Source organism: Harmonia axyridis, chromosome 2, assembly GCF_914767665.1.
Source record: "Harmonia axyridis chromosome 2, icHarAxyr1.1, whole genome shotgun sequence".
Lineage (NCBI taxonomy): Eukaryota > Metazoa > Arthropoda > Insecta > Coleoptera > Coccinellidae > Harmonia > Harmonia axyridis.
The window spans coordinates 20,725,584-20,746,119 of NC_059502.1; the positions used below are offsets into that span (position 1 = coordinate 20,725,584).

Below are 20,536 nucleotides of genomic sequence, written 5' to 3' on the forward strand. Positions count from 1 at the left end.
ATATCTCAGTGCCACTTAAGAACCTCAAAACCCAAATTTTGAATAAAGACTTGTAATTTAACCCTTCAATCAGTCCAAGAATCAGAGAAAATTCCTTCAATTTTTTGTAAACACTGGTGTGCAGGAATTCGAACTGTATCAAATGGAATAGATACGTGAAAAAAAAAGCGTTGGGTTCCTACTAGTAAATGGTATGCATCATAATCATACCTAGGCATTGTCTATAAGTTGGGAGCAATAGCGCTGAGAGGTAGAAGAATAAGACTCAGCAACAAAGAGCAACGTGATTTTGGTTTAGCTTTTGGGAGGCATGTAAACAGGATGTGGTAGTAATGATTTTGGACGATTGTTTATGGTAGCCGATTACCATACTTCTCTTGATTCTAGTCAGTATAACGGCTTTTCTTTATATTGAGATGTTCTACAGATTATTTTACTGCCTTTTTTAGATGACAACGCTTCGCCCCATATTCCTCGTAGAACTATAGTTGTTACGATTTTATGAACCAAAAGAAAAAAGAAGAAAAACATGTTGGTATAAGCGAGCTACAAACCTATAATAGTATTAGAATTATATTGACAAAACAAAAGAGAGTTGAAAACATTTTTTTCCGAGTCTAAATTTTTGTTATTGTAGCTACCAAATGTTGCGATACCTTTTGTATTTTCATCAATGTGTCACCATTGAATTCAATTGTGCATTTCTATCAGAGTATTATGATGTGAAAGGAAAAATAATCATTCAACAGCGTATAGAAGTAAGACGGAGTTTGTGGAATCTTCAAGCATGATAAATTATACTTTTAATTTGGCATCTCGAATAGTCACTGTACACAGGAAAAATGAAATACTAACACTCGTTAACGTTATATCTATTCTGAAACTCCCCTAATATCCAAATCAATGAAATAAATAATTTTAACAAATTTTGAATAATCGCCATACACCAGAGAAAAAATTTGAAAACTGCCACATTTCATCAGATCACCATTCCATAAATCTGTCATTTTTCAGTGTCATATACAAATACAGGGTTTTGTGTCAGTTTTTCTCAATTTTCCTTTGAAAATATGGTTTGTGGACGGGAATTCAGACGCACCCTTCGTAGGCCTATGCCAAATGCCGCCTGCAAAGCTAGACCTCCTTGCAGAATTGTACCAGCATTTACGATCCAAGCGAATCAGAAGAACACATGTGTAGCTCCACCACCTAGGTAGTACATCTATGAAATTTATCTTTCACTCTTTCACACATTTGTATTGCTTAATATTTACATTTGTGTTAAGTCCGAATGGCAAAAATTCAAAAATTGCAGTTTTTGTTTTGAATCCTATACTATATTAATTCAATACGTTTCTAGAGAATTAGTAATATCTTTAACAGATGATCCAACCCATAGGCTATAGTGAGATCCTGACATAAATGAAATGGAAGGCAAATTTTTCATTAACAATCCTCTAACCACATAAAATGTGGTTCTTCGAATCATTAGTGACATGTCAGAAGTATATGGTCTGCTGAAGCAGAGCAATTTCAACTTGGTGGCTAAATTTTTCCATGGTCGGAGGAGAATGATGTTTAGTGAACAGTCTCTTTCCTATCATATGCCACACATGTTCGATCAGATTTGAACTGCGTGAACTAGGTGACACCACTAAAGCTAGAAGAATCACTATTCGAATTTTATTTGGCCATAATATTTGGATAATTCATTATCCTATTGAAAAATTTTTTAATCTTCAATTGTGGGAGAAATCGCGGGTTCTGATAGCTCAACTTTAAGCTGGTATAACCAACAAGCCAATTAATTTTTTATGGACAATCTGATTGCAACACAATGTTAGGTTCATATTAGACTCACGTTTGAAAAAACTGTCAAGTTTCTGAATTCACGTCTCTTAAAAAAATCCTACTAAATCTACTAGCTTTACCGTTGAGGTAGCAGAATCTAGCCATAAAGAAACTTCTCAGAATAAATTCGCTCACATAGTAAGTTTAGACTCTATTGGAGCTAATTCATTAATATATTACGAAATTTTTTGCTCTTCAGTTTTACGAGATATCATGGGTTCTACTAGATTCACCCTGAAGGGTGAGTACCTTAAACAAATAGAATATATATGAAAAACCTGAATACACCATAATTTCTGGTTAATTTCAAGCTCACCCTCACCCGTTATCAAATTTCTTGGTTTACGTTTCGAAAAAGAATCTTGGGTTCTGCTAGCTTGAAGATAAAGCAAGCAGAACCCAGAATTTTTTTGAGTCTGCAATTAATCAGGAATCATGGTGCAATCGAATTTCTATATATGTATATTCGATTTGCATTTGTTACTGCCAATTCATTTTGAATCTAGTAGTAGCCATGATATCTCGTTCAACTGAAGAGCAAAAATTGTATAATAGAGTTATAAATTAGCCAGAATAGAGCTTCAAATTATAATGTGAGAGAATTTATTTTTTCAGCAACCGTCCGGGAAGTGCTCACTTCCCACAGCGATAGTGTTATTTTACATGGTTGCCGAAAAAATATTGTACGCAACACGCCCGAAAATGGTTTTTTTGGACTCACAGACTTCCAGGACGAGCGTAAGCGAGTCCTGGAATTTTGTCTATTCGTCCAAAAAAAACATATTTTCCGGACTTGTTACGTAAATTACTATATTATTACTTTAATCAAGAAATATGGTAGTAAGTAAAAGATGAAACGTTGTCATTGTTTCAATAGTATTCTTCAAATATTCTGTACCAAAAAGCTCGAAGAAATCGTACTGGCGAAACGGTATTTTATTTCATCGTGAATACCTGAATTGTAATCAGATTCTCTAGAGTAAAGGATGAATATCATGAAATAAATGAATAGCTCTGAAATATACCCTTAGAAAGAGGATAATGAGGATTGAATAATTCGAAAAGAAAATACAAATTATTTTGTTCGAGGAACAATAGATCTTTGTATCAAACAAAGCGATGAAGCACGCTCTTTCAGCCTATTCATCAAAACAAAGGAATTCTCTTACAATATAACCATTCCTGCCAATCCGCACTACCAAAATATCTCTTTCAGATGTTATGCCCTTTGTGAGCGGCCACCTAAGAAAACCCTTTTTCGATATCGCTACAAGAGGGGCGACTTCCCCATCGCCCTAGAAACGAAGGGCATCTTATGGAAAACTGATATCCCAAAACTCGATTTCCACTTCTATCTTCCCATGTTCTTCGAGGGCCTTATAGAGACCACCCACCCCTACAAGGTGTTCGCTAGACAGGCAGTTCACGACATGCTCACCTACGGGGGAAATAAAATCTTCCCTTGCATACCCCAGCTGATCATTCCCATCAAGAACGCTTTCAACACGAGAAACAGGGAGGTGATCTGCGTGACGCTGAAGGTGTTGCAGCATTTGCTTCGGACCAGTGACAAGGTGAGGTTTTCATTCGTATATTCATATTGCGTTAAGATCCCGAAAGAGGGTACTAACGAAATTTCCCTCCACACCATGACCATTGATGAATAAACATCGGCGGCAATTCGTATTCATCGGTACAGTAAATACGATTTCAAGGCCATGTGAATATTAGGCTAATTGAAAAGTCCCGCACAGATGACGGTGCTAGTATTGAATCCATATGATTTTCAGTTAGTACCAACCTTCGAACAATACGAGTCAAAATTTGACAGTCCGACCATTAGTTTGTGAGATATTGCGTTGCGAGTGTAGATACTTTAGTTATTTGAAAAGAGATGGAAAAATAGAATTTCGTGTGGTTATAAAATATTGCTTTTTAAAGGGAAAAAATACAGTTGAAGCAAAATCTTGGCTTGATGAAGAGTTTCCGGGGTCTGCTCCAGGAAAATCAACCATCATTGATTGGTATGCTGGAAATGAGCACCGATGACGTCAAATGCAGTGGACGCCCAAAAGAGTCTGTCACCGACAAAAAAATCGAAAAAGTTCACAGAATAATTTTGAATGACCGTAAAGTGAAGTTGATCGAGATAGCAAACATTGTGAAGATATCATCTGAACGTGTACAGTGCATCCCATTTTGGGTGAGACTGCCAGGTTTCTCGCTTGTTATTTAAGATAGAGCCTTGCGGTTTTCACGTTCCTGTCCTACTTTTTCGTGAAACTCAAGTTGGTCTAATCAGATTTTGCATAACTGTTTCCGTTCAAGAGATTTTGGAAATTGATACTTTTCGGACCCCTCCTTTATCTCCGAAGTTATTAGAAATAATGCTGAGGTAAAAACTACGTCTAACTAACTTGAGTTTCACAAAAAATTAGGACAGGAACGTGAAAACCGCAAGGCTCTATCTTAAATAACAAGCGAGAAACCTGACAGTCTCACCCAAAATGGGATGCACTGTACATTATATCATTCACGAATATTTGTACATGAGAAAGCTCTGTGCAAAATGAGTGCCGCGCGAGCTCACAATCGATCAAAAGCAACAACGTGTTAATGATTCTAAGCAGTGTTTAAAGCTGTTTGATTGTAATAAACCTGGAGAATGGATTAAACATGGCTCCATCATTTCACTCCGAAGTCCAATCGACAGTCAGCTGAGTGGACTGATGCGCAAGGTATAATATTCATTGATTGCCTCCAAAAGGGTCGGTAAAAAGATGAAATCGTTGAAAACGGCCCCATTTGAAGAAAAAACAAAGGTGATATTTCATCAAACAATGTGCAGTGTCACAAATCAATGAAAACAATGGCAAAATAGCATGATTTGGGGTTCGAATTGCTTCTGTATTCACCGTATCCGCAGGATCTGGCCTCTAGCGACATTTTCCTGTTCCTTGACATCAAAAGAATGCTCGCTGGAAAGAAATTTAGCGCCAATGAAGAAGTAATCGCCGAAACTGAGGCCTATTTTGAAGCGAAAGGCGAATCGTACTACAAAAATGGTATCGAAAAGTTGGAATATCGTTATAATCGCTGTATCGCTCTCGAAGGTAACTGTATTGAATAAAAAAATCTATGGTAGACCAGGGACTTTTCAATTGACCTATTATTGAAACGTAAGTCTTGTGTTATTCGACAATGATAATACCTTCTTATATTCGAGACTGCTTTGTTACACGTTTTGTTAGGATAATTGTTCTTTGTATTCATTTGAGTTATTGATGAAAATCATCTCTTTTTTGGAGGTAGGACTATGAAGCCTATCCTCACTTGCGTAGATTAGAAAAGGGCTTTGTAAGAAATAAATGAGTTGATCCCAATCTTTTTAAATTCGCGTATCAGTTGCATCAGCGTTTTTTTAGGTAAGGACTGTTAATACTCTACGGATAGATCCAAGTAAACAATGTTACAGTATGCACATATTTCGTTATATTTGGTAAGAACTTTTCGTCAATATCTATTTTATTGAGTACCGTATTGAAATATTTTGGGTTATGTTGGTCTTTTTCATTTTATTAGACGATCTCAATCAAACAGCCTAAGGTGGGTATATAAGAGATTCACTTCAATTCCAGAATAGTCTCGCACTGTATCATGTTCATCTGTTATGAAACTTTCCATTTGTTCCTTTAGAGCATAATGAGTAACCCATGAATATTAGATTGTTACACAGCTTTTTCACATTGTTCCTCTTGAGGGACAAACACAGAATTGTTTCTCGTTCCTTTCGGAAACCCCCAAGCCTGAAACTGAAGCTTCCAATCAAAAACACACTACGAGTTTCGTAGACAACTAATTAACATCATCCTATTAAAGACAATCGTTCTGCAATGATCCTGTCTTGTACTTTTTGCGATGACCAGAGAACACATTAAAATCTCATTTGCAGCTACTTATTCTAATGCTTCTGAAGATGCCATAACAAGTAGGTAATCAGAATATATCCCGACAATGAGTCTCTGAGACCTTTCATCATTAATCGGTTTATACGTTTGAAACGTTCATGATAAAACAGACACTGGAATACACCTTTCAAAATAAATGACAAAAAATATTATCATTCTTACAATCCGGTATACGAACAATGTCATCTAGCTATTTTGACAAAGAAGCAAAGTGTTTACTTGAAATAATTCTTATCTACTTTCGAATACATATTTCAGAGATACTCACTCATAATTTTTTCGTTACTGGAAATCATAGGGGAATTTCATGAATATAGATGAGAAATTTCACTCTAGGCTCATCGAGCTGAGTGGAAAGATCTCAGAAATGCATCCTACATCGAGGACTCATAAATTTTAGTCTCTCGAGAACTTTCAGGTGGGGTATATAATAAGTTATCGAATAAGAATAAGAGGGTAAGTTGTCGAGTCGAGTTTAAATATACTTCAGAAAGAAGATCTCTACAACTCAAGGAACCACTTTCTGCATAGACCATTTTAATTCGCGTCCATCGAATAGCTGAGGAAAAAACATGAGTATGAAATGTAAATGAATATCATGGATATTAGGACCTCCGATTCTATTTTTGACCTTTTTTATAAAAATTGCTCATTTCAACGTTTCCAAGTATCTCTTGACCACTTTCGCAGCATGGGGTCGAGCATTGTCATTCTGTAAAATTACGGCATCATGTCTTTCGTTGTATTGCGGCTTTTTGTCTTTCAATGCTCGGCTCTATCACATTAATTGCGTGCTTGAGATTATCGAAATGAACCCATTTTTTGTCTCCAGTCAGTTCAGTTTGTCTGCGATGCAGAAATCCCTTCCGTCTTAGCCTAACTAGCAGCTGTTCACAAGCAAAGAAACGCTGTTCAACATCTCTCGGCTTCAACTCGTACGGCACCCAATTTCCTAGTTTCTGAATAATTCGCATGACTTTCAGGCTATTTGGAATAGCTTGTTGCATCACTTCCAATGATCATGCCATTTCTTGTTGCGTTTGACACGAGTCTTAATCAAGAAATGCCTCCAATTCTGCATCTCGAAAACCTTTTCTCTTCCACCGCCATGCTGATCTTCGACTTCTAAATCACCATTCTTGAAACGTTGAAACCACTCTCGGCACGTTATTTCACTAATAGCGGCCTCACCATAGGTATTTGAGAGCATTCGATACGCCACAGCCGCAGTTTTCTTCATATTGAAGCAGAAAATTAAAACCTCCCGCAAATGACGAGAATTTGGCTCGTAATCTGACATGTTAATCGAGAATAACTTGATGATGCAGACACAAATCGACTAATATTTCGACGGCCTTATATTTGCAAATACCTGAGCTTATTGTATGACATCAACGATCTATTCATTTCGACTTCCACTTTCCGCTACAACCATCTCTTTCAAAACGGCATATGTATGTTAATGCAATAACGTTATGGAAGATTTGTCTGCAAAGCCGAAAAGGCCTTCTTTCCCTTCTTCTTGTTACTAGTTGAGAATTATCTGGAAGTCTATCGGTGCCATTATTTGCTAGTTGCATTCATTATTTATTATGATATTTATTGGGTTATGAAGTGAACATCCGTGAATAATGTCTGAAATAATATTAGCTATTAACAGAATAAGACGTATAACCATCAGGATAGCATGTTCCTGATGTTTATACCATGGTTTGTCTTTGATTTGATATTATTCCATAATTTTCATACATAATGGACTAGTTTTAATTTTTTTGTTAAAGATTAATTCTAAAAATTTAAGTAAAATGAAACAAAAATGTGGAAAAATCATTGAAATATCTCTAGAAATGAAAAAGTTATGGGACTTTGAAGTTGCGCTTGGAAGAATAATTTCATTCATAGTACGTGTAAGTGTCGTGACGTCACACACTAGACGACTGGTATTCGCAGAGTGCTTACAAATTCATTGGTGTACAATCACTTGTGCCGTTCGTGCCGTGTTTTGTTCGTTACACGATGGCTGAAATAATTTACTATATACATTCATATAAATTACTTTTTTCTCTTTTTACTTTTTACTGCTCACATAAATATGTTTTGCCATTGATAGACTTCAACAACCAGTACTCAACTACAAACTGTTTATGAAACGTTTTTTAAATAAATTATCGTTATAAGTTGAACCATGATGAAGTAAACTCAAAAGTAGATACTTACTTGAAAAGTTTAACTGCTTTTATTTCAGCACTGACATAGGACGGATTTGAAGAAAAAAACTCCATCACTGCAAATATATCTATTTTAGGCAAATTCTCACTTTGTCCTTTCACGAAGCCTTTTTCCAATATGGTGACATAAAAATAAAACTCGAGTTAAAACTACACTGTACAACTACAAACGGCGCGAGAGCCTTGGTGCGGCTAAGTATTTAAACGTAATTTATGGTGTAGCGATCACAGGCCAGTGCCGTGACGTCACAGACCAAAGCAATCCGCGCTAAAATACGTAAATTTAAATAATCTATTCCTCAGTCATTTATTGGTGGATTTTCAAAAGTTTTTCACTGATTTATCAGTTTTACTCTATATTTTAATTCTATCGTGTCAAATATAGTATTATCAACATCACTAAACTAGTCCATTCACGAATGTCTACTCTTCATTACTCACAACCCAATAAATATAATGAAGCTTTGCTACAAAAAGCCATACCTTATCGAACCTAAAATAACCTAACTTGTTGTATCTTGCAATCTTATCGATATACGATATACCCTTCTAACGTATGACACTATCGCAAACACTAGATTTATTTCAGCCTCACTGGTTTTTCAGGTGGGTGAAGCTTTAGTGCCTTACTACAGGCAGCTGCTTCCAGTGCTCAACATGTTCAAGAACTGCAACGTTAACTGCGGTGATCACATCGACTACAGCCAGATGAGGGGTGAGAATGTATCGGATCTAATCAATGAGACCCTCGAGCTGATGGAGAGAACTGGTGGCGAAGATGCCTTTATTAACATAAAATATCTCGTCCCCACCTATGAATCCTGCCTCTTGAATTAAACCTAAACTCCTAAATTCTTTAGTTTTATAGTGTGAAAGACGCGTTATAAGGGATATCCTCTTGAAAGGTAACAAGAAAATTAATTCCAGAGTAGAAGCTAGCAATGAATCTTAAAAAAAAATCTACCGTTGTTTTGCTGGAGTGTGTTGAAACAACATTCTCAGGAAATTAAATTTGGGATATTGCTACAAATTGTTGCAGATGGGACATCGATTAGAAAATGTGCTATTTAATATCTACATGAATCTCGTGCACATCTCATTGAAACTATATTTATATTATTTGCACCTTCTTTTTATATATTATATGGATAATCGATATTATATATATTTTTATTGATTCAATAATTTCTCTTTCTCTCCCAAACGAAGGTTTGATATTGGGTATATGATAAACCTTCAAATACCTACCTTTAACATCAACTATTATAGTGGATTCAAACAATCGTTTCAATAAAACATCAAAGAACAAGAGGTGAGAATAAAATTAAACAATGAGGAGAAAGAAAGGAGATGAAACAAACAAAACAGAAACGGAAATTCGTAAAATTGGGAATAGCTCTAGAATTTCTAAAATATATCTGGGCATCTCCAGAGAAGGTCTTAGGATTATCTCAACTGCTTCTTGTTCTGCACTATGAAGGTATAAAGAGATAAATATAAGGTTGGAAGTATCGTTTGGATACTTGGCATATCATTGATTGCTTCCTATTAGAAAGAAACATTAACGATAAATCATGGACACTTTTAGTTAATTTCTAATTGGGGCAAGGAACATTGAGCTGCCAATTTGAATCGAATTGAACATATGACGAAATAGATATTTAATGGAAATTAATGGAGATTTATTACTCTTGAAATCTGAATTAAACCAATTCGGTGGACAGCCTTAATTATGACATTTCGAAATAATATATTGATTACAGCATCCATACAGAACAAAATATTCAATGAATTCACTGAAGCTCAAAATGATTTTAGTATTTCTGTATATCTTTATCGAATTTTCATCAAGTAAGGACTGAGTCCATTAAAAATTTCGGTAATTGACTAAATTTAATAAGAATTTGTTAGAAAACTCTCATCCAACTTTGTTCAGGAAACTGAAGAAATATAAAGATATAGATAGATTTCATTATAATATACTGGTACTCTAAACTCTGATTTCGCGTATTTAGGTATCATTCATGAATTTGTGACACTGAAAACAGTTCTGTAACATCATTTTTCAATGCAAAATCACTAAACGATATTTATAGAAATATCTCATTAATTTTTAAAAAAATTCAATCAATTGAAGAAATTTATGTATAATACTCGTACAGAAGACTCGTTCTAGCACTCGTCTTTCAAACACTCACCATTTGAACATGTCGAAGAATGCCTTCTGCACAATTATTATGAATAACTATTATCATTTAGCACATGAATGTAGAATGACAATTTCAAGACTGGTGATAAATTCAAGAAGAATATTATCTGAAAAAATTAGCCAATATTTCCGGAACCGCAAAACCGACGGAGTTGAGATAATTTTTTCCAATTACATCGACAGAATATTTCGAGGAGATATATTGATAAAGAAATACCTACTATTTCCATGATTGCAGATGCGATCAAATAGATATTTTTCATGTAGGTATATACAGAATAACCATATTATTGTTAAACTTCTTACGAAATTTCTTGGGGATAGCCTCATACGAACACCAAGTTGTGTGTATAGAGATGTCTAAAAACCTGGTGAATGCACTGATTAGATTTTGTTTTGCCAATTTTGGGAATATGAGTTTGTATTTCACATCTGATTTCAGCGAAGGGCGTAATAAGTCTTATTGAAGACACTTTTTCTTCGATTCCCTGCCATAATAGGTATATCATTATATACAAGCATTTTTAGTTTTGATTGAGATCCGGTTTTTCTAATTTTTTAGTCAATTTTCACTTTCATTATAAAGGGTGTTTTTTTTAGAGCTATAGAACTTTAAATTGCAATAAAACAACGATGGATTATTCGATTGACATGAAATGCATTTATCCGCAAGATAATCTTGTGGCATTACATTTTAAATATGATTTTTGGCATATGACTGGCTGGCTCGGATGTAGTCCAATCTGGACATCCAATTTTCGATGACTTTTTCCAACATTTGTGGCCGTATATCGGCAATAACACGGCGAATGTTGTCTTGCAAATGGTCAAGGGTTTGTGGCTTATCCGCATAGACCAATGACTTTACATAGCGCCACAGAAAGTAGTCTAGCGGTGTTGAATCACAAGATCTTGGAGGCCAATTCACAGATCAAAACGTGAAATTAGGCGGTCACCAAACGTGTCTTTCAATAAATCGATTGTGGCACGAGCTGTGTGACATATTGCGCCGTCTTGTTGGAACCACAGGTCCTGGACATCATGGTTGTTCAATTCAGGAATGAAAAAGTTAGTAATCATGGTTCTATACCCATCACCATTGACTGTAACGTTCTGGCCATCATCGTTTTTGAAGAAGTACGGACCAATTATTCCACCAGCCCATAAAGCGCACCAAACAGTCAGTTTTTCTGGATGTGACGGTTTTTCGACATACACTTGAGGATTAGCTTCACTGCAAATAAGGCAGTTTTGTTTTTTTGAAGTAGCCATTCAACCAGAAGTGCGCTTCATCGCTAAACAAAATAAAATGACGTAGTGCGCGATACGTATTCCGCACAGGTCCATTATTTTCGAAATAAAATTGCACTATTTGCTAGCGTTGTTCGGGCGTGAGTCCATTCATGATAAATTGCCAAACCAAACTGAGAATAAATCACTTGACAGCTGTTAAATCGGTCGCCATCTTGAACAGTAATGCCAACTTAAAGTTATTTACCTCGAAAAAAAACACTCTATATAAAGAAGAGTAATTATCTGGAAATAAGTTCCATATATCAAATTCCAAGTAATGGGATACTTTTTGTTATGATATCCTACAAGAGGAGTTGAAATTCGTGTCCCATTCGTTAGTGTGAACGTGAATAGGCACGTCAAATCGAATGATAGCATAAAAATGTCATTGTTTGAGACGTTGGTATCACCTTGTTGCTATCTGAAAACCTGAATTTTGGGAAGTCGTTCTAAGAGTGCGTGCCATCGTATCTAGTGGGAGGTTATTAATTTGTATTCACGAACGTGTTGATTGTCATCTATTCTTATGGCTAATGAAAGACTTCCTGTAGGTAGAGGATACGACGATGACTGGTTTGCTTTGTTTCACACCACTGGAAAAGGAAGACTACCGGTTACCTGTTGAAGAAACCAGCGACTCTTATTAAAATGCCACAAGCGATTATAAAGGAGGAAAACATAATGTTTGCCACTTCGATTAAATCATTGAAATGACTTTAATTGCTGATGCAATAGGGGGTTTGAGTTGTACCTCCTTTTTTCTGATGATTCATTTCCTCATATTCTTGAAGTTCCATGAAATGAACATTTTTCATCGGAACATAAACAATACCTAGAAATTCCTGTTTCGTCACAATGTCTGTAATTATCAAATTTTGACCAAGAAATGATCTGAAATGAGAAGGTTCGAATCGCAGATGGAGAATCGGTTTTCAAATTTGATTCTGTCTGTTCGTCCCTCAGTCGTATACAATTTTTCATTGAAATTTCTAGGATAGGTTTTTGAATGTCACGGTTAAATTCGTCAACGACAAAATCCATCTAATGCTTTCGTAATTAACGATAAAATATAATTTTCATGCAGACGATTGAAGGAAGAATTCTTTAAGCGCGCCATCTAAATACAACGCCAGTCTGATAACAGATAATAAAATCTTGTTATGAACGAACACCAACCTATAAATTGTTCCCACAAGAGAACAGTTTAGATGACTTCATAAGGCTCTAATGAAATTAAGAATAATGGTTTCATTTAATGAGATTTGCAACGTCAGAACAAAGTGGATGAAAATTATTTGCAAAAATTTTCTAGTCATGGAAGTAGGATATCATAGGTGAACATAATGAGCATTTGTTCCTTAATTCATGGAAATCCATCTCAAATAAAATAATGATGAGTCATTATTTTATTCATTTATAGAATTCCAATACATACGTAATAAATCCATTGATGATGACGAAAATTTGAAAGCTTGTAGGTTTTTTTTTACCTAAAAGATGAGGGAGAACTTCCTTCCTAATAGGATTATAAATTTTTGTGTTCGAATGAATGAACTAATCGTTCAAAGGATCAATTCCTCAGCCCTTCGTCTTATAATTAAAGTTTATATTTCTCAATATCATAAATCGATATTTTACTCATCAAGTTCAATCATAAGGTACCCCGTTATCAAAAACGTCGTCAAAAATGAAAATAAAGAATTCGAATATAAAAAGTTGGTCATTGTACGAAAAGTATTAAACAATCAATTCATAAAATAGAATATTTGTAATATTATAATGCTTCTTACCACAAATGCCTGCTACTAAAATTTCGAAGCTATGAAGTCTTAAATATTCGATGAATTTGATTGTGTCCATGGCAGCTTTAATGAATATTAATGCTTTGATATCACAAGATAACATACCTGAAAAAAAGGTAATTTTCAGTAATTGGTACTAGAACGAATATCAAACCAAAATCAAGTGATTTACCACAGGTGGGAGCTTCTTATATTTCTCCTTTGATCTTCAATTCGATTATTTAGGTTTCGAACATTCTGAGACAAATATGAGATGAAAGTTATTCAATGAATATGTTAATCGAATCAACTCGAAAGGAACCAATATATTTATCGTTATACAGGGTGTTTCCTAAACATGCGGCAAAAATTCAGGGGGTTGTTCCTTGGACTCTTCTAAGAATATTTTGTCCTTTGATGATTTTTGAAAAACCTCTTTGTTTCGAAGATACAGGGCGAACAACATTTTTCATATTTTTAAAATTAATAATAGTTTAAATAAAAATGCGTACCGCACTGTGTTTACTAAGTAGGTACTATTTATTTTTAAATTTGTTTAACAACATTCCAATTACTAAAAACGGCCAGTTTTTTGACTAAAAATTGATAAGTGCAGATGGTAAAGGAATACAGATTAAACACGGTTTTCATTTGAATTCGTTTTGTGATGTATTAGCAATTTTTAGTCAAAAAACTGGCCGTTTTTAGTAATTGGAATGTTGTTAAACAAATTTAAAAATAAATTGTACCTACTTAGTAAACACAGTGCGGTACGCATTTTTATTTAAACTATTATTAATTTTTAAAATATGAAAAATGTTGTTCGCCCTGTATCTTCGAAACAAAGAGGTTTTTCAAAAATCATCAAAGGACAAAATATTCTTAGAATAGTCCAAGGAACAACCCCCTGAATTTTTGCCGCATGTTTAGGAAACACCCTGTATAAATGCAATTCTTGATATTTTAAAGTTATAACTTCCACACTCGATTATTTTCAAGATATAAGGGTTTTCCTTGGGTATTTCCCAAAATATGGTCTTTAATATATGGTGAAAAATCACTCGAAGTGATCAGTTTAATTCCTAGTAAGAGGACGATTTTAATTAGGAATCAACTTATGAAATGGAAAGTCAAAGTAAATCACTGTTTGTTGCCTTATCGTCGTTTTCATGGTCTGCAATAAACTTCGAGTAAATATTGGTCTGGATAGGAAATAGACTTTATGTTTTGTTTACTTCATAATATCATCCGTTCCACATTTATGTTGAATTTATTGCGATTTACAGTCATCCGAATATTTCCTTTATTTATCCACTCCATTTCTCATTAATTGAGTTGTACCTATGCCTTTATTTCAATCCTGCTGAACATTCGGTTTAATTATGAACTAGACTATCCAAATATTGAAAGGAGAGAATAGAAATATTATATAATTTTAGACCAAAATAAGTTAGAAATTGCGATTTTTGTTTATTTCAAGATCTTCCTCGATAACCTTGAATTTTGATTTTATTGTTGATTTGATTGAATTTTGGAAGAAAATTTTCAACAGGTTTAACTTTGTTTAGAACATTTGTTTTGTTGTTACATTTTTTCAAAAGTGGTGCCGTATAGCTCGAGGTTTCACAGTGATTCAGTTTCTGCTAGTGATGATGGCAATACTGCGAAGAAATTGACACTAGCAGAAACTGAATCACTGTAAAACCTCGAGCTATACGGCACCACTGTTTCACTGGTGCAATAGCTACAAATGTGTTTACGTCGGTTGAATTTTTTTGGTTCACTTGGTTTCTGAATAGCTTCTGGAGAGTGTCATTACGATATTCGTTGTTTTTTCAATGTATTCTTGTTGGTAATATTATGACGTAATAATATGTATAAGTTTTAAGATGGATATTAGTTTTGTTTTGAAATTATGCTTCAATATAATAAAAAGTATGTATCGGACAAAATGACATACTAGCCTGTTGGACAAAAGGGCATAGTATGTCATTTTGTCCGATACGTGTCAAGAAAATACATTTTTGGAAATAATATGGAATTTTGTTGATTGATTTTCACGTGGAACTAATGAGCTCATTTTCATGTTGTATTGAACTCATTTTGCACGTACTTTACGTGATATAACGTGAAATTCTGGTATGTATCTTGTAAAAATACGATATCTTTTCCTAATGAAATTCTTTCACCACTTCCTCAGTGACAAGGCATAAGAAAGCCATAAGCTCGCAAATGCACGTTAACGCCTTATTTTGACAAAACCAAAGCTAAATCTGATGCGACCATTCCATCCAAGAAGAAGAAACAAGAAATTACTGAAACATTCAATGATAAAAAAACCCTGTGGTAAAAAAACAAGGCCGTTGAAAAATAAAAAAGTCGTTGACGATGAATAATTCGACACTGAACCGTTTCAAATTAACAATAAAAATGAAGATGTCGATGACTGTCCCTGCATTTATTGCAATGACGTTTTTTTTCGTTTTATACCTGGTGAACAGTGGCTGCGTTGCATGTAGTGTTTTCACTGGTCTTATACATCGTATGCTACTGTCTCGAGAACAAAAACCTTCATATTTTCGAACTTTGCATTCAAATATTATGTTTGTCATTATGTCTATTACTAGTATGTCATTTTGTCCTAAGTATACGGACAAAATGGATTTTGTTAAAACTGTTAGAAGTCAAAATAATTTCTTATATTATCTTTTATTTTTGTAGTTTAATTCAATTTTCAGCTTATAATACAATAATAACAAAAACAATTAACCAAAGTTAGTATTTAGCACCAAAATGGGAGTATTATTGCGATAAGTAAAAATATATGAATGAAATACAAAACAGTATGTCATTTTGTCCGCATTTCCCCTACTTATATTGTATTTGTTATATCTGAACTCATTGGTAGTTGTTTTTTGGAGTTTATTGTTTTTATATTATTCCTTCACGAACAAGTATATACTTTTGTGGGTTGTAATTTATTTATTGATGCGTGCCTTACGATTTAATTGTATTTCAGAAACTGGTTTTCGTTTTTTTTTTGCTCAATAAACTTATTTATTAAAAAAAAAATTCAATATTTTGAATGAGATTTCATGGCCGACCAGCAAATGTAAAGTTTTATCCAGTAAAAATATCATAGTTTTCGAGATATCGGACAATTTCATTTTTTTCTAAAAAGTGCAAACATGAGGATTATCCTACTTTTTTTTTCTAAATTAAGCATGATGGTAGGAATTTGGTAGTTTATCTCATAGTACAGCTATCTGAGAGTGAAATAAAAAACAATGCTCAAAGAAATAACAAGATTTGTGATCACAGCATTGAAATTAGTGAATAAATGTGCACTTTTAAAAAAAAAATGAAATTGTCCGATATCTCGAAAACTCTGATATTTTTACTGAACATAACTTTACATTTTCTTTTCGGCCATGACCTCCCCTATTCGCCAGTACAGGATTATCCATTAATTAATGGATAATCCACACCCTGTATACGTAGAATCGACTGAAAGAATAAAAAATATAGGTTGTAATCTGAAAATCCAGAGGTTTGATGACTTTGAGTTGTCCAAGTTCATGATGTGCTCATGATCACCCTGTACATTTTAAGTCCAAACCGCAAACAGTCTTATCAAACTACGTATGAGCAGGATCGAAAATTAAAAAGGTTATTTCGAAAAAAACATTTTCTGCAGAAATCTTCCAAAAAATGTGAGTCCACATGGCCATTGTTTTTTCATAAGAATACCATTAACCGTTGAGTTTTCACCCAAGTTATGGCCATATTGCTGAAATTGTTATGGCCATATTGCTGAAATTGTCTTGAAATAAGCTATCTTATGATGCACTAATATATACTGGATGTGCCATTAAAACTAAGGAAGTAGTAGTCTCGTTCCGGTACAAGCGGAAGTTGAAGAGATTTGAAAAGGAGAAAGATTATTGTCTCGAACTCCAACATGCGAATTTTCAGGCCAAATTGATATGCCATCGCGGTTAATCACCCTGTATAATGAATATTGAGTTTGTGGGAAATATTAATCATGTTTTTCTTATGTATTTTTTTTACTTCCCATAAAGAGAATTTATTTCAAAAAGCTGGAGTAAGCACGTTCCAAGCAACTCTGTAGATTAAAAAACTGAGGAATAACTTCCTCCATCTTAAATATTTCAAATTCTTCTTTAGCGTCTGCTCATTATCCGCTTATACCAATTCCAAGGGGGAATTTTCCGGGTGATAATGGCTAGAATCTGGGAGGAAAACCCCTCCAGATTGCGACGAGCTTAATTTGCAGAGTTAATTGAAAACCAGATTGCAGAGTTTGTTGATCCGAACCCGTTGAGATTCGGTTGATAAGTCTAGAGCGACATTGCGCTATCGATCTTACGTAAACAAGGTCACCTAGATTTCGATTTCATTCCATAATTGTGCGCGTTTTAGAACTAATTAAAGGCTAACGGTGGTAACGGTAATGTTTTTTCTCCGGATTTTGCACTGATGTCGATGCAAAAGACGCAATAAATCAAATATATGATATGGAATATGCGTTTTAAATCAGAAACGGTTTCAATGTAAACAAAAAGTTCAGGCGGTTTTTCTTACATTGATTATCATGTATATTTTTCAGTTATTGACATAACATGTGTACAGGGTGATTCAAGAAGATCATTCCAAAGGAAGAGTCGAGATAAACAACTGGAATTTTATAGTTAAGTCAGTTTGGTATTCGTCCATGATATATAATGTAATATAAAAACTTTTCAGGAATGTGGACAATGCTTCATTTTATTCTCACAATTTAACTTTTGCCAAGTTTCGGAGGCGATTTCCTCCTTCTTCAGGGCTCAAGAATATCAAGTGTTCGAGAAAACAGCAATTAAGCAATATTTCATAAATTATTTGTTGGATTAAATAATAACAGGTATAACATCGCCAGAATCAAAACAGAAAAAAAAAATTTCGGTTTCGATTCTGGTGAAGTTATACCTGTTATTATTTAATCCAACAAATAATTTATGAAATATTGCTTAATTGCTGTTTTCTCGAACACTTGATATTCTTGAGCCCTGAAGAAGGAGGAAATCGCCTCCGAAACGTTGGCAAAAAATAAATTGTGAGAATAAAATAAAGCATTGTCCACATTCTTGAAAAGTTTTTATATTACTTTATAGTTAAGCTTCGTTGGGGGAGATGAATTTCTGGAAAAAACTTCGGATTTGTTCGACGTCCGCTTTCACCGGAAATGATATAATCTTCAGTTTTTTAAATGTAACACCTAGTTTTGTATTAATAATCAGATTACTTATTGAATTCTATATTACTTTAATCACTTCTATATATTTCAATTTCATAGAAAATTGGTTTGAAATCTGAAAAAAATTTCAAATTTTCTCAAATAAGGCTTCATTCCAATGTTGATTACTTTGAGATTTTTGCATGAGAATGTCTGATTTTCTAGCTTCTATCAGAATACATATCAATGCTTCTTCTTCGTTAATTGAAAATTCAATTGAACATAGACGGTTTTTCGATGGCAATGTCAAAGTCAGCCATGACAAAAACCTTAAAACTCATATTTTCCAATGAGATTTCATTTTTTTTTATTAGTCAGGTGGAATCTCAGAGTGATAAACATAGATAGAGGAGACATATGTCATTTTCAGTAAGCAAATTTTGTCCGCAACATGAACTATCACTTTTTACATGAAGCGAGCGGAAATGAAAACATATCAGTGATACGATATTTCCTCAATTCGCAAGTTTCTCCACAACGAACGCACTTCTATGTCCCATAGTGAAATAATGTTTAATTTTAACTCGAAGAATATTGAAATAAATACCTGACTATATCAAAAATTCAGAAAACAAACTTCAAGCGCGCCAAACACGAGAAACAACCGAAGACGCTAGGAGAGCAAAAGTTGCCAAACCTTGGATTTCAGCAAGTGGATACAGAAAAAAATAAATATTCTGCTTATTATAGATTCACCAATTAGGAAAAATATCGCATTCCAAATATTAAAATTTGCAAATTTATTCGGGAACCACTCAAATAAATATATTTCATTCAATATAATATTCATTCATAACAATAAAGTAAAATTGTGAATTTGAAAATACAGGGTGTCCCGGGAAGAATGCGACAAACGAATACCATAAATTAAGGTCATCATGGAGGACCCGTATCAAGATGTTTCAATCGCCTGAGTGCCTTCGTTGGGATATACAGGGTGATGTTCATCTTATGAGTGAAATTTTACAGTTCAATAACTCTTTAATTAATTAACTCTTCAAGAAATTCACCGAATAATTTCAAATTTTGAAGTTTTGTCACCCTTTCCTATGGCCTTCCCTCAATATTTCTGAATTCGAGTAAATCAGATCCGAACTAGGAAAATTTCAGACTTCCTATTTTCGTGAATATTGGATCACCCTGTACGTGAACATTATGATTTTTTCCCATTTTCGGAACCACAAAGAATCAATTCATTATAAAAATTCTAAATCTCTGCTTGGCACGGTCATATAGGGTGATCAATAAACATTCCCTTATGAGTGAATAATTACAATTTTTGAAGTTTTGTCGCCCGTTGCTATCGCCTTCCTTCAATATTTCTGAAATCAAATAATTTCATCCATTCTCCGGACGTCATGGTGAAAAAAAAAATAAGAATTTAATAATTAATATTATGTGTTCGATCTTATTGCATTATGCCTTACGAATTTCGGCAAAAATAATATGCCAAAACATAGTTATTACTTATGTTTCGGTCACAAAAAATTCTCAACATATTGGTTATCAACTTTATCTTTCAAGTTTATCTCAACAAATAGTTTTCGTGACCAGTTCTTTTTAATTATTATTATTGTTAAGGAGCTACGAATGTTTTTTCGTTATAGAACGTTATTCGAATGAATAACACCATAACTCTGACAGTGTGGTTCACATGCCATTCAACGAAAGACCTCATATTGAGACATTCTTCACGTCTTCGTCTAACCATCATACAACCATCGTGCATCCATCCCTAAGAAGAATCGAGAATCGTTCCACGTCCCAATCTAGTGCACCATTCCACCCTTTACTGTCAATGACGGAGCTATCAGTACAAAATACGTTCAATAGGACTGCAAGTCAAAATCTCTAATTCAACAGTACACATTATGAAGGGTTGCAGGACGTCCATTTCAAAACCATTGGCA

General features: G+C 34.2%; 2 protein-coding genes across 4 annotated transcripts in view; one reads left to right on the forward strand and one right to left on the reverse strand.

Moving 5' to 3' along the window:
- LOC123673671 overlaps nucleotides 1-20,536 on the reverse strand; it is a 121,380-nt gene that overhangs the window by 71,850 nt on the left and 28,994 nt on the right. The window contains exon 1 of one of the 3 annotated variants that reach the window (XM_045608263.1): nucleotides 13,340-13,362. The exons of the other annotated variants lie outside the window; for them this stretch is intronic. The gene's annotated coding sequence lies outside the window, so the exon portion shown is untranslated. Of the gene's footprint in view, nucleotides 1-13,339; nucleotides 13,363-20,536 lie in introns of those variants that run through there. 3 annotated transcript variants of the gene reach the window in all.
- Nucleotides 977-9,229, forward strand: LOC123673673 (parkin coregulated gene protein homolog). The gene is made up of 3 exons (XM_045608266.1): nucleotides 977-1,213; nucleotides 3,068-3,425; nucleotides 8,654-9,229. Exons 1-3 carry the CDS (start codon nucleotides 1,071-1,073, stop codon nucleotides 8,882-8,884), a joined length of 732 nt encoding a protein of 243 aa, XP_045464222.1. The 5' UTR covers nucleotides 977-1,070; the 3' UTR covers nucleotides 8,885-9,229.

Bases quoted from the DNA above. Each gene is read 5' to 3' on its own strand.
- LOC123673673 (XM_045608266.1), top strand. From the start codon at position 1,071: ATGGTTTGTGGACGGGAATTCAGACGCACCCTTCGTAGGCCTATGCCA. The intron at 1,214-3,067 runs GTAGTACATCTA...TATCTCTTTCAG, and splicing joins TGTGTAGCTCCACCACCTAG to ATGTTATGCCCTTTGTGAGC. The intron at 3,426-8,653 runs GTGAGGTTTTCA...CTGGTTTTTCAG, and splicing joins TGCTTCGGACCAGTGACAAG to GTGGGTGAAGCTTTAGTGCC.